Source organism: Leuresthes tenuis, unplaced genomic scaffold, assembly GCF_036924035.1.
Source record: "Leuresthes tenuis unplaced genomic scaffold, fLeuTen1.0.hap1 SCAF_7, whole genome shotgun sequence".
Taxonomy (NCBI): Eukaryota; Metazoa; Chordata; class Actinopteri; order Atheriniformes; family Atherinopsidae; genus Leuresthes; species Leuresthes tenuis.
Window position 1 is genome coordinate 25,301,878 of NW_027325361.1, and position 15,237 is coordinate 25,317,114.

Here is a 15,237-nt window from a genome sequence, read left to right on the forward strand (position 1 = left end):
ACCAACCTTAAATTTCAGTTTGACTTGTTTGATAGTTTTGCACCTACAGTACTTCTGAAAACAAATTCAAAGATATAGTAGCTATACTATAGAACCCCTATATCCAATGTCTTTAAAGTATTCTCTCAATAATTCAGCCTTTGGCCTTCTTCAAGTATTTTTAATTTGAAAGCACTCACTGAACTGGTGCCAGTAGTTTAATATACTGTAAAACCGAGAACCTGTTCTGCATTTTAATTTAGAAAAAAAATAGGAGGTGACAGAAAACTTTAAACTCAAATTAATACCACATTATGAAAATTTTTTATAGTTAAACAAGTAACTATGGAAAAACTATCTGCGTCTCTCAAAAACGCTACTGCTAACACTAATATATGGAACTCACATTCTTCATTAATCTAAACTCAGTGCATCACTCTTAATGTTACCCCTCTTTGCCCGTGATCTCTTTTCCTATATTTAATTTCGCAGCGAGCACACATTATAAGAGCACCCAAAACACACCCACTCACATACAGACACCTAACACTGCACACATCTAAATGCCTCACGTCTTTTTCCTTTGCTGACATTGCTTATTTACCTTATTTCTCCATTTATGTATATCTATATAATATAAAATTATTATTATTATTATATTTCTATTATTTGTAACCAGTAGAAAGATGATGACGGGGATGATGTGTATGGTGATTATTATCAATATTATTAGCCTGTTTTATGTCTCATCTTTTTCAATGCTACACACACACACATACACAGGGGTAGGCCTGGCAGGTGGTTGCCAGTTGCTCCTTGTGCATCGTTTAATGCATTAAATCAATTCAACAAGTACACATTCACATACATACACTCACCCATACAAATAGGGCAAACATGATGGGTTGGTTACCAATCGGCTTTCATGTTGGTTTTATTGAATTACTCTAGTAAAACACACACACAAACATTCATAGACACACAGTCAGTTGTTTTACCTCTTTTAATGCATAACACTAACTACACAGACATTATAAGGGAGTGAAATATTATAACCCCTCTGAATGTTTATATAACCCTCTTTCTCTCTTGTCTCCGCTCCTAAATGTCTTGTCTTTATTTTAAAAGTTTCAAATCTGACTTAGATCCACAAAAATAGAAACAGAGACTCATTTTTGTTGAAAAATAAAAAATAGCTATTAAAGTAATAATCCAAAAGCACAGTCTGATCTAATTACAACTTTGATTTGATTGGCTAGCCTTAGCTAAAGATAATTTCCCTCACTTTTACTCGTCTTTTACACAACCGTGGTGGTCTAATGTCTCAGTAATAGTTGTTTGCTATATTGCTATACAACAACAACAAGAAAGAAAAAAAAATTCAGAAGCTGCATTTTTTTAAATTCCCCCCCACTGAGGGATGAATAAAGTATTTTCTATTCTACTGTATTTTATTCTAAAACAGGGGCTGCTATAAGAGAACAAGCCTAATGCAGTAACTGTAACTTGTGCAGCCTCTGACTTCTGTGATGTTCATGTGGCTTCTATTAATTATGTAACTTTTAAATCATACATCTGAATTTAGGACAAATGTATCAAACAAACTACACTGCTAAGTCCCTTGGATTGAAAGAGTGAACTATCTAGCTTGTGACAATGATTGATGAAAACATCCTTTCAGATAATACGTTTATATGGGGCTATAAAATACTTCTTTTTTTAAATTACATGATTGTATTACAGAGATTGGTTACTTCTATGCTCTCTCTACTGTTAATAAGAGCCCCTTTACTCGTTTCTTCCTTACGACAATATATACTGAAGTCCAGCAGGCGGCGACATACGCTTTTATTATTGTTTTATTATCAAAAAAGACAACGAAGAAGAAGCGTGTCGCCAATAGCTACAGGCAAGCTGCTACGTATAACTCGCTTCGGACGCATAAACTCTCATTTAGTTTCAACCTGGCAAACGAACAATGCCCGTGGTCTTCGTGGTGTCAGCACGCATTCGTGATCGTTAAACGAAATTAAACCCAAAAGAAACGTTAAGCAAACACTTTGTTTCCTTTCAAAAATGACGTTTGCATGAGCTTTACGTGTAGGCTCCCAAATGTTGGATATTGTTAGCACAGAAGCTAGCTCACGTTAGTTTGTGTAGCTAACGATGAGCTAACCTTATGAGGACCGTTAATCTCCACACAACTGAATGACATTCGACAGCAAACATCGACGACATTTGTTTTGATTTGGTCCAAGGTCAATAAAACTAAAAAAGCTGCCGGCAACGAACCTCTTTGCTGGACCCGACAGCAGCTGCGTATCTGGGAGCTCTTGTGCTGATAATTGGATCCGCGGTATGATTCCTGCGGTTGTTTGATGGGGCTTTTAAGGATCGCGATGTCGCCCAAGATCCAGCTTTTGGCTGTTTTGGCATTTGGAGTTGCAATGTTCTTGATAGAGAATCAGATCCAGAGACTGGATGAGTCAAGAGCCAAACTTGGTAAGACCCCAAAGAAGATGAATTATCTTTGTGAAAATATTTAATAGTTGTGAAATTGAATTGTGGTGCTCAAGCTTTGTACAGAAATGTTGAAGTTGGGGAAAATAATGTTACTCCAGAAATCTACATTTGATGCACATATCAGAGCCAATCCAAGCCCTGGTATAAAAATGATGGACTCACCACATTTGGAGGATGTTCAGACCCTTTAGTTAAAGGCTGAGCATTCATGTTTTGTTATACATGTCTGAACTTTAATATGGTGGTCGTAATTTGTTGCAGTTTTTTCAGATATAATAGAGGAAAACCAACCACAGCTTGAATTCTCTGAGGCTGGACTTAAGTAAAGAAAAACAGCATCCTTCATCGATCAGGTTCCTTAATAGCAGTTTACAGATCAGCTTTGAAGGATGGAATCTTGTTATGGACCTTTTTTTTTTCTTCCAATTTCAACCATAAATTTTAAATTAGATTCGGATCTGAACTGTTTAATGGCCATGCCATTGAGTAGTCCCCTGGTCCTTAACCTGACATATCATCAGTCACTTTGTTTATCTCAGACAGTCATCTTTATATATTTTAGTGGACCTGCACCAAACTAAGGTTTCAGCATCATCTCCTTGCCCTGTGCAGATGGTGGTTCCTTGCTGAGTATCACTTTCATCCAACCAGCCACAGCTCCTGACTGCTTCTCTTTAGCTCACTATAACCTTGTTACAGGAGTTCTTATCCTTTACATTCAGTTTCTTGCCAGTCACTTGAACTTGTTTGCATTTTTAGACTTACATATGTGTTCGTTTTAGAAATGCAAATCACAAGGCCTGTTTCATATTTTCATTTCTGTTAAGTATCATTTTGAGACTTATTTATGACATTTTGTATCACACATAGCTTTTGTTTGTTTTTTTTTCAAACAGAAAAAGCTGAACAAATATCCTCCAGATGTGGTGATTACCTGCCAGTCTTTAAAAGCATTTAATCCGATCATCTGTAAACTAAAACTGGTGCGGACACGATCTTGCTGCAGGAAGAAAATAAAACAATTTAAAAACATCAGTTCAGCTAAAGTTCTTTTTTTTTTCTTTCCATCAATGATTGAATCTAAAGAGGAACATGTGTATGGAACATGAACAGCGACATTTACTTTAGACAGGTCTTTATGCTATGATGAAGACACGTAATGTAAGTGTGTGGCAGCACACACTGGCTGGTCAACTCATGAATGTGTTTTAGTTTGACCACATGTGTGACCAATGTGAAAATGGAACACAGTCAACATGTCTGTTCTGGCTCGCAGAGGTCTCACAGTAATTTGCTCTCAACTGGTTGTGTTGTCGTATCTAAAGCGCTGTGTTTCACTCACTGTGCAAAATGTTTGGGTTCTAAAAGTGAAGTAAGGATGCTCTGTAAAGTCCAATTTGCATAATCCTGTTAAGATCAGGGCTCTGTGGGGACCAGACCATCTGCTGCAGGACTGTATGTTTTAGCCGACTATGATTGGACATTTAATCCTATTTAAAAGTGGCTAATTGTGTTCAAAAGTTTTAAGGAGAAACCTACGTGAAAATAGATGTTTTTTAACAGTTACCACAGTAGAGTGACAGTATACACACATTTTGTTTTTTTGTTCTTAATGACACAGCAAGTCTAAACGATACCCACGAAGCCTCTCTAGTTATTGGCTTGAATTAACACCACATAGAAGTTAAGAAGAGTGGAAAACACTTTAAATGATATCTCTTGTCAATATTATCATCAAAAGCTTAATTACATGTTTGGATGCTGTTTTGGTTTGAGGGACTGTGTTATTTTCTTTAATCAAGGTCCGCTAACATGCTTCGCTGACCTTCTGCTGCGTTCATGTGGGAGGAAAGGCTCGCGTGTTTATGCCTCTGAGTGTTCACTTCATCTGACAGCTCAAAATGGCAGCTGCCAGTCTGCTTGTGCTGCCGCTCCTCATTCGTTCCAGCTGTTTAGTTCGTTAACAGACACAAAGAAGACTCGGAGGTTAGCTACATTTCTCCAAACAACTGCCTGCTCTGTAGCAGGTCAATTGTTTGTCAAAATGGCTGCTGTACACGAGTTAAATAATTAAGATTAAAGAGCTATCGTGGAGCAAGATTGGGAACGGATGAGGGAAGGGAGCAGTGGCTGTGACAACAAAGGAGTGAATCGGAGAAATATGAACTGTTTCACAGGAGTTACTTTGCCGACTGTCAGGAGCGTCAGTAAACACGTGAACATTCTTCGTGGAACGTACTGTCAGCACTGTGCTGTCGCCATTTTTTACAATTTTTTGTCAGTTCAGCGTTTGAACTGATGTGTGATCTGTCAGTGCGAGACCTCATTCTGATTGGCTATCTTTACGACAGTGATGACAGAAAGCATACTACGACATCCACGTGTGCACACAATTTCTTTTAATTGGTCATCTTCATCTCCCCAAAACTAAAACACTTTGACAAGAACGTGGCTGTGTGCAGTGAAGAAATGGGCCACCAGCTGATAACCAGGAGAGACCAGTTCTGTCGGACTTTGCTGAAAAATACAAAGCACTTTTCTTTTTTTTTTCTTTTTTTTTTAAATTTGATCCATTTGATCTTCTGGCCTCCTCTATTGAATAACGGGGGTGTTACTCCCCTCCTTTGTCTAGGATAATGGTTTCCTTGCATGCGTATAGCTCATACATTTTAGCTGGCAGGTGGACATGTTCTTCGCTGTAATTTCAAGCACTATTTTAGGGGGTCAGATGTGTTTTTCAAAGTCGATTGTGAATAAAGAGACCTTAGTGAAAATGCACAATACTCCAGGTCTAATGGATTTAAAGATGCAATTTCTTATCCAATTTAAATACTCTTAGCTTCTCAAAAAAAGCCCCATTACATTTAAATACTGGTCAGAATGCACTTAACTTTCAGAGAAATTTTGTTGAGCCTTAGATGTTTTGTACAATATAAACAAAGTAATCAGATATCAAGCCAATGCAGATTGGCACCTTCTGGATATTTTTTTTAAAGATAAGTCTATAAATATGAAGAAATTTGAAAGCAAAAACACATACCGGTACTTTTGTCCAATCGAGTTTCAAATATCATCGTTCAGCTTCACCCTCTTAGCCAAATTAAGTCGCTTCTGGCTCCCAAAATATCAAGATGGCAACAGCCAAATCCCAGACTCAAGACTTCTAAATAGCAGTTAACGAACCTCTGGCAGACGTCACATTGAAGCATCTGCTTTATATATTCTGTCTATTCCGGCGTCAGTTGTATGCTCGTGTCTGTGGACTCAAACACGATGGCACCATCCTAACAGTGAATGCTAAAGCTGCTCAGTTTTTTTGTGTTTTGCTGGAGTTGAATATGAACAGCGCACAGAACAAGAATTCAGTTTGGTTTCTGCCACATTTGCAGCCGTGTAATTCCGACTGTCAGAGACATTGATGTCAACAATGATTAAATTAAAGAAAGCATTAATAAAAGCAGAATATTCATTAATAATAAAAACATGGGCCACTTTAGAAAAGCACACAACCAACCCATCATTGATCAGAAATGTTCAATAACTTGTGCTCATTGACGTCAGATACCGTGTTTCTGTCCCGTTCAGAACGCACCATCGCCAGACACGAGGTGGCTGAAGTAGAGCTGCGTCGCAGTGAGCGTGGCGGGCTGCGGGAGCTGCCGCCCCTGGCCGAAAACGACAACATGGTCATCATCTACAACAGAGTGCCAAAGACGGCCAGCACGTCCTTCACTAACATCGCCTACGACCTCTGCGGGAAGAATCGTTTCCACGTCTTGCACATCAACACTACCAAAAACAACCCTGTCATGTCTTTGCAGGACCAGGTAGAATTTCCACTGTCAACCAGAACAAGATCCCAAGTTAAAAAGACCAGATTTCATCGTCATACCTATTAAATCACTCAACCTCTATTTAAGCTGGGAATACACTGGTGTAGAGGCCTAATTTACCATATTACCAACTCATTTTCAACCGAAAGTTCTGTTTCACAGAAACCAGACAAAGAATCGAGGCAGCAAAGAGTTTGTTGGCAGCACAGATGCTCAGATTATGACAGGCTTGTAAGCTTCGATCAGCACAGCTGAAAATGTGAAATAGAAGATAGAGATGTGCTTGTGGTTACATGAAAACACTTTCACATGAATGGCAGAGCTTCAGGTTCCAGTCTCAGGATAAGACAATGGTATTTTAAATCTTGGTGGCAAAGAATAGAATCAGATATATTGAACGGTGCTTATTTAAAATAGGCCTTAGTTCATAGTAGTATAACTACTACATAGTATAATAGTTTGTTTCCATAACTGGAAAAGAACAATAAAAAAGCATGATTGTGTAAATTATAGCAACTGATTGATCCTCATTCTGCTATTATTCCCACTTGTGTCAAATCTAAATGTTGCAACATGTCAAGACATGATCTAACTTTAAGGCCACATACTCGATCATAAAACTTTAAAACTTTTTTTTAATTTTATTTTAGAATTACTTTATACTTTAGAGTAAAAATGTCACCTAGCGCAAGTCTTCAGGATCTTACAGTAAGAATGAAGATTTATTTCAAATAATAATAATTCTTACTTCACTTTCTTTGAACAAAAACATTCAGGTGCAAGCTGAACATTGTACTGTTACACTCTACCTCTTACAACTATACCTCCTTAAACGCATCAGTTTCTGTTGGTCAGAGTAATCGGATTAATCTGAATTAAAAAAAGGAAACCTTTTTTTTTTCTTCAGAATTTTCTGTGACATCGCATTTTCCATCGCCACTGTGGAGGTGGAGATGTCTACCCTCTTTTTCAAGATCATTTTTGTTGTCATTTTAATATGAACCCAGTGCACATAAAGAAATAAAATTGCCTTCTGCCGGCATAAATGTAGCCATTGACAAAAAGACCCTGATGCTGGTTTGGTTTTCTGCATCCGGATCCCATCATTACATTAATTTAGACTTCTCTTCCAATACACATCTTATCCTCTGTTATTGACAGCATACTGATTATCTTTAGAGACCCACAGAGCAGGGAGACAGTTTATCTCCACAGGTCAGTGTTTTTGGGGCTGGAGCCAGTGCTTTGGCCTTTGAGACAGAAAGCACTGGTTCTAAGTCTTGGCTCTGCCTTTGAACAAATAATGGAACGGCTTTGGTGTAAAAACATATTTGTAGAGCTTCACCTGACTCACTTACTGAAAATAAACCAGGCTGAAATCAACTCAGCTCAGACTGACCGCCGATTTGCTTTTCTTGGTAACGATAGCATGAAAAAGAGACAACAGAGGTTTGTTGTTCATGTCGCTTGATGTGGAAAAGCATCCAAAATAAAGCCCAACAGCCATCATAACGTATCTCAGCAGGATTCGCATGGTTAATTACGGAAAATCAAACTCGATGGGATAGAAAACCCGTACCTCCAATTGTTGTTGCAGCTTGGACCTGTGCAACTTCAAACATCCATAAAGATAAAAGACACAACAAGACACCCTTATTCGCAGATGTTTGGAAACTAGAAGGTGAAAATCTGTTTCTCATGGGTTTACCTCAATGCTTTCCTGCAAGACATTATTCTTCCTTGCTTTTTGTTGGCACATTGCTTCATTTCTTGGCTCATTACCAGCGCATGAATCAGTGGACTATATTACCCCACATTACTTACTTACTCATGTAGCTGTTTTGTTTTAATATGTTTTCATCCCCTTGGTGTATTTGTTTCTACATTGAAGATAATAAAACCTGAAAATATTTGCTGCCTGTTAGGCTGAGCGCACACAGCTGTCAGTGCAGCTCAGGTCACACAGTGTAAATGCCCCAAAGCTATACTATTGTTATGTCTAGCTGCCAGTGCCAAGGTAATATCCTGTCTGCCATCTCACAATAGCCCCTCCGTCACCTCAAACACACTGAGCACGATCAAAGAGATGAAGAGAAAGATTCAAGTGCAGTCAGCTGACTCCAGTATGGTGAAGAGTATGTTTTTGGTCTCAAACTTCTTCCTTTTTCTGTGTTTTAACTAAGAAATGCTTAAAGTCACACACAGAACAACACTAAGCTTTGGATACTTTGATGTTTGTGTGTTTTCCCGCTGCTCCGTAATGAATTCCCATTATCTTTGTCTCCAGGTGCGCTTTGTTCGGAACGTCACCACGTGGAGAGAGATGAAGCCCGGCTTCTACCACGGCCACGTAGCTTATCTGGACTTCTCAAAGTAAGGCCTTTCATTTCCTGCAATACCGTTAATATCCAGATTAGTTACACGCAGTTAGCAGAGCGGATAAAGGGAGGTCATCTATTGATTGCTAACTTGTGCTGTAGTGTTGATTAATTGCATTGTTGTCCTTATCTCCCCTGACACTATCAACCCAGTGATCTCAGGTAATTATTCTAATGGTCTAAGTGCTTCTATATGAGTTGGATCTTGTTGACTCGCTCCCTCCGATCCATCCACCCCCTTCACTGATAGAGGATCTTGATCTGGAGTACAATGAATATGAATCACTGTATAAACTTCATCAACTGCTCTAACTGAGACTTTAACATTGTATCTGATCAGTGGAAGTATTTTTATTTTTTTTTTTACAGAATACGTCTATTCCTTTTTGTTCTTCTTCAGATATGGTGTGAAGAGCAAGCCGCTGTACATAAATGTGGTGCGGGATCCTATAGAGCGCCTTGTGTCTTACTACTATTTCCTGCGCTTCGGAGACGACTATAGACCAGGCCTTCGACGAAGGAAACAAGGGGACAAGAAGGTCCGTGTGTTGAGCTCACATCTGTGAAAATAATCTTTTCCTTTCACTGCCTCTTGTATCACTATTGTCCCTCCTGTTGTGTTTCAGACCTTCGATGAATGTGTGTCGTCAGGCGGGTCTGACTGCGCTCCTGAGAAACTCTGGCTGCAGATCCCCTTCTTCTGCGGCCACCATTCAGAGTGCTGGTGAGTTCCCCTTTAAAAGCCCTGAGTTTGGACCAGCGACTCTGTCCTGCCTTTGTGTGACGGTAAACTCAACATACGTGCAGTTTCTGAGTTATTGTGCGATCTGTTTTCGTGGACAGGTTGGCTTTTTGTGGACAGGTAGGAACTGGCTTACCTATATTGGTTAGATGACAACCCAACACCCTATGATGGGCTAGAGATGGAACGGGCAGACTGTCTACCTTATTCTATTACCTTCTACCTATAACAGCAAACCCATCTTTCACCCCCTCAGCTCTGGATGAGCCCTTTTCCACCTGGAAAACTATTGGGGATTTGTATTGTTGGTAACCTATACATAGAGGGGACTTTTGCCTCTTTCCAGCAACTCCAAGAAAGGTTTAATTTCCCGGGGAATCAGTTTTTCAGATATCTTCAGATTAGGAATTATTTCAGAACACACCTCCCTTATTTCGAGAAGGTAAATCCAGACAAGATAGAGAGTTTAGTTAATCTGTTCCCCAATCCACGCTATATAATATCGCAACTATATGAGATACTACAAAACATGTGCCTTCCTAAGATGGACAGGATAAAAGAGGAGTGGGAAAGAGAGTTCGGAGCCCTGATACCTCCCAATGTGTGGGAGGAGAGTTTGGAGCACATCCATGAATGTTGTAGAAACGCCTGACACTGTTTGTTTAATTTAAATTTAAAATAGTCCACAGACTACACGACTCCAAAACGAAGCTGCATGAAATATTTCCTGTAGTCTCTCCTTTGTGTGAGAAATGTGAGTCCATGGAAGGTACCCCATCTCATAGTTTCGCTCTCTGCCCCAAACTTCAGAACTATTGGCATGAAATATTTGATTTCTTTTCGTTGATTTTGGGGATTCAACTAGACCCAGTTCTTATTTGGATAATTCTGGGAACATCAGAGGGGCTAAGGAAGCTACATAGTGCACAACAGCACCTTCTGGCACATGGCCTTATAACAGCAAAAAACCTGGTCCTACTAAAGAAGAGAGAGGTCCCTTCATTTAAGCATTGGTTGACTGATTTGACCTTACATTTGGAGAGAGTTTTTTGTCCTGTCCTTTTTGTTTCATCTATTTTGTTGATGCAGGGCTCTGCTTGTTTACTGATTTTTAACCTTGTCCTGACTTTGAGATTTTCTCGATGAAAAGTGCATTAGAAATTAAATTTATTATTATTATACTTACTATTCATTTTTGTCACTAGTTTTTTTGTCAGGGATTACTTTTTCACCTTCTGTAAAAAAAAAAAAAAAATGTAGTTAGTTAATTTAATTACTACAGTTAGTTAAAGTTAATTTCTGTTATGTGATTGGTTTCCCAATAAACAGATTTGCAAAAAAAAAAAGAAGAAGAAATTGGCTTTCCTTCAATGTTGCTTCATACAACAACAGTTTTAAACTCCCCAATCTTGATCTGTTATTTGTGTGCAGGAATGCTGGCAGTAGATGGGCTCTGGAACAGGCTAAATACAACCTGGTGAACGAGTACCTGTTAGTCGGAGTGACTGAGGAGTTGGAAGACTTCGTCATGATCCTTGAGGCAGCGCTTCCACGCTTCTTCAAGGGAGCCACAGAGCTCTACAAAACGGGTACATACACAACGTGCATCATTTCACTGCACACATCTCGCAAACAAGACATAAATTCCTTTGACATTAATCTGACGGCAAATGAATGTCTCTTCTGCCCCATGCCTGAACAGATTTTTGCACTTTATTTATCACATGCATACAGCTACAGCGTGCGGTGAAATGGACCCTGATCCTCATTTTAAACTGTGCCAAGCTAAAAATGTAAAGTTAAAAAAAGTTTTAAACAGCAGTAAACCAGTTAAAAACAGAGAAAGTAGCTCAAGATTTAATGTAAGGTCCGAAATGAACCATATATAGACGTCAGATGATTCTTATATGTAAATATGTCCTGATGTAGTGGCCTGAGGATGAAAACTCCTCGGGGTAAAACACGGTCGGACATGCAGCAGTCGCATTAACAGACAGTTGTGTGGGCTCATGATTCAACATGATTTGACCAGCTTTTCAGCAGAATCTGACAGATCTCATCATAAAACACACAAGTGCTGTCAAAACCGTTCCCACTCCATTGTTTACCTGAGATAATTACATGCAGCTCCCAACTGTCTCTCTTCACTGCAGCTGAGCCAAATGAGCAGGAGAAAACTCTGAATGTTCACAACAGAATTTGAGCTGCGGCTGCTCTCTTACAGAAAAAAATTCCTCATGAGAAAGATAGTTCAGTTACCTTAAAAAAACTAAGAAAAACACGATGTCCAGATACTGCACGCTAACTGCTGTAGGTACAATATGTCTGATGGTGCTGTGAGGAATGTCATGTGTGGATGACTGAATTTATTATTATATTTATTATTACCGAATGTTATCTTAACTCATTAATGAACATCGTGCAGAGTCAGTAACTTACAGTTTAAGTCGTAGGTTTAACCTCTCAGATAAATAAAGTGACAGTTCTGTCAGCGGGTTTTAGTCAATTGTCATCAGACAGGTTTGAGAATGCTTTTGTAAAAATGTGTCAGATGACAGGAAGTTAATTTAGCAGAGTAGTCATTATGTGTTTTGGACTGAGACACAAAAGCTTCTTGTGTTTCTCCAGGAAAGAAATCCCATCTGAGGAAGACCACCGAGAAGAAGCCCCCCACCAAAGCGACTATAGCCAAGCTGCAGCAGTCTGTCATCTGGAAAATCGAAAATGAGTTCTACGAGTTTGCGCTTGAACAGTTTCAGTTTGTCCGTGCTCACGCCGTCAGGGAGAAGGATGGAGAACTCTACGTGCTGGCTCAGAGCTTCTTCTATGAAAAGATCTACCCCAAAGTGAACTGAAAGTGTAGCCAGTGAAGAGGGCTGTACAGGGACTCTGTTAGAAGGTGTATACACTGGGAGAGGAGGAGACTTGAGGTGATGCTGGATTTATTGAATTGTACAGTTACATTTCTAAGAATGTGTTTTGTTTTTATTTTTTTCTTAATCAATTGATGGTGCTGCTGCTGAGTAAACTGAACCGCTAACGTATACTGTGGGAACCTCAGACATGAAGCTGAAATCTGATGAAGCTGTTAGAAACGATGGGTTCTGGAATAGACTATCAAGAGAGAAAAAGCAGCTGACGGGCACTCGCTCATTTAGTATTTAAACATGACTTTTTGTAGAAACAAAATGAGTTAATCTGGTTTGTGATTTTTTTTGTTTGTTTTTCGTTTTTTTTTTTAAATCAATTGCACATCAGATTCTATGTGAATGAATATTTGTTTACAAATTCGTGGTTGTCGAGGCTGCATTTGTACATATGATATAACCACGCAGTGAACATGTTTCTGGACCACACGGTGAAAGGGAAAAAAGATCGGACCATTGCATCCTTTGCTGGGTGACTTGCATTTTTATTTTGCTGTTTTTCGTTGAATGTTTAACACGTATCAGTACTTTATCACAGAGAAGGTGATTTACATCTTTGATGTGACAAATAGCTGCTGTTGTTAGTCTCTAAAGGGACCGAGCTGGAATTAGTGAAAAGTACTAATCAAAAGATGATTCCAATGTGTGAGTACAGGGTTATTTCGGAAAGAGACGGTTTGTGCCTTTTTTATAATATAACACTTTTGTAGTGTTCACCCTCCAGTGATCCCGGAGTCACATTTTGGTGTTTTCTATCTTAGAGCTCTGTTGTTGCACATCTACCAAACTAAAAGCCTGAACATAAAAACATCACTTCAACTGTCCTGGCTTCATTCATTCTTACTTACATAATCAAGAGTTGGGGATTTTGTCTTCTGAGTTTGATGGGCCATTTTAATTAGTTTTGCACATTTTAACATATTTTCATAAAGTTTGGGGGCGTTTTTCTGTTTTTTCTTTTCTAAAGTTCTAATTCTATCCTCTTTGAAACACAGGTCGTCACCACACATCCTGATCAAACACCAAAAGCCCTGATTTGGCTTTTCCCATAGTGCCGTCCCCTTATTGTTTATTAGCCCCTCTATTGAGGTCAGTTCACTTTATCTTTGCAACAAAGGTGGTCTCAGGGCATTTCAAGAGAAAGCAAATGCAATACAAGTACAATCAGATATTAAAGTGAGATATCCAATCTCCAGACAGGTGGCAAATGCAATTTTTTTAAATGATATATATATATTTGCAGTTTTCTTTATTTCAAACGAAAAAAATCATCTATGGAATCACTTCTGCTGCACCCGTTTTCTTTGTTTACCACATGATTTCATATCTGCAATTTCATAGTTTTGATGTCCTCAGTTTTGTTCTGCAAAGTAAACAAAAATTGCCAAAATAAAGAAAAACCTGTATGAGTAGCTGCGTCTATATATGCAGCTAACAATGTATCATGCATCACCTCCTCGAGAACAAGACGGAGACATCAGCGGGGGTTGGAGAAAGGCCTTATTAACAGCAGATGTGTGGCAGGCCATTCAGAGCATCACAAGCTACAAAAGCAGGACAATTTATATCCTAACTTTGCAGTACTAGATTATCACATCTTAAATGGACTCGCTTTGATCTTGATATAGAGCCACCTGTTAAGAATGACCTTTTGGCCTCCATATGCCCTTCCATTGTCCTATGACAGAGGAATTCATCCAAGAGTAAATACAAGCAAAGCTGCAAGGCCTGTAGACATCACAGTCCATGCACTGAAAACACATGCCAGTCAACAAGCTGATGTTAATTCTGATATTTGTGATGTGTCACAGGCATAGGAGATTGTTTCAACCTGCTGTAAGATAGCCACTTTTATCTCTTTACCCTAAAAAGTCAACATTTTCCAGTCTGAATGGCCATTGCCCTGTGGCACTCACCACATTAACTGACATCAGTGATTTTAGCTGCCATCTGACAAGCGATACCAGCTTGATTCTCCAGAAGAGAGAACTTTACTTTTTAAGGCTGTGGAACACTTGAATTCAGAAACAATTTGCAATATATATATATATGTATATATATATATATATATATTTTTTTTTTACTTGACAATTCATTTTCATATTCTTTTATTTCAAGTGAGTTGCATTTCGAAGAGAACATTTCTTAAATTTTGCTTTTGCTCCACGTCACTCCATCTCTTCTTTGTTTTTGCCACAAAAGCTTAAAAAAAGAGCACAATAAAATGTCTTCATTTCAACATTAGGTCATTATGCAAAAAGGTCTCATGTGGTTTAGTGTTGCTGGAGAAAAGAAAGTCAGTCCAAATGATTTCTCTGTACAGACATGGTTTGTTTTTGAACCCTTTACGGATCTCTTGCAGTGGATTATATAGACTCAGTAACTCAGAGCTCCTGTTTCTCATTTTTTTGCTTCATAATTACAGAATAATATCCTCACAATATCTTACTCAATAGGGAGACTTAACCACAGAAACCATGAAATAACAGGCTGAGGCGGTATGATCTGCTGAAGTCAGCTGTATTACCAACTCTTTCCTCCTCGCTGATGGGAGAACAGACAGCAGGGATGGAGGAACCGTCTGTGGGGAGCACTAGCACACTCCATCAGTCCAAAGCCTGTTCTTATAGCCACACAGAGACACGCATAAAGGCCCCCAACCCGCATTTGACGCTTTGTGGCCATGGACACAAAGAAAAGCTTCCTGTCTCAGAAAATAGAACTCAATTAACAGTTTTGCTGCAGGCATATTGGAACATTGTTTCATTAACGAGATGAATACAGTCTGATAATTACTTCATCTCAATTAGGAAAAAAAGCCTACACTCTATATTGATTGTGGCTGATGAGCTTGA

General features: G+C 38.9%; 1 protein-coding gene across 1 annotated transcript; it reads left to right on the forward strand.

Moving 5' to 3' along the window:
• The first annotated feature begins 1,891 nt into the window (after positions 1–1,891).
• hs2st1b (heparan sulfate 2-O-sulfotransferase 1b) lies at positions 1,892–13,206 on the forward strand. Its single transcript, XM_072390138.1, has 7 exons — positions 1,892–2,481; positions 6,088–6,329; positions 8,623–8,708; positions 9,114–9,252; positions 9,340–9,437; positions 10,887–11,044; positions 12,084–13,206. Exons 1-7 carry the CDS (start codon positions 2,358–2,360, stop codon positions 12,308–12,310), a joined length of 1,074 nt encoding a protein of 357 aa, XP_072246239.1. The 5' UTR covers positions 1,892–2,357; the 3' UTR covers positions 12,311–13,206.
• Positions 13,207–15,237: the final 2,031 nt, after the last annotated feature.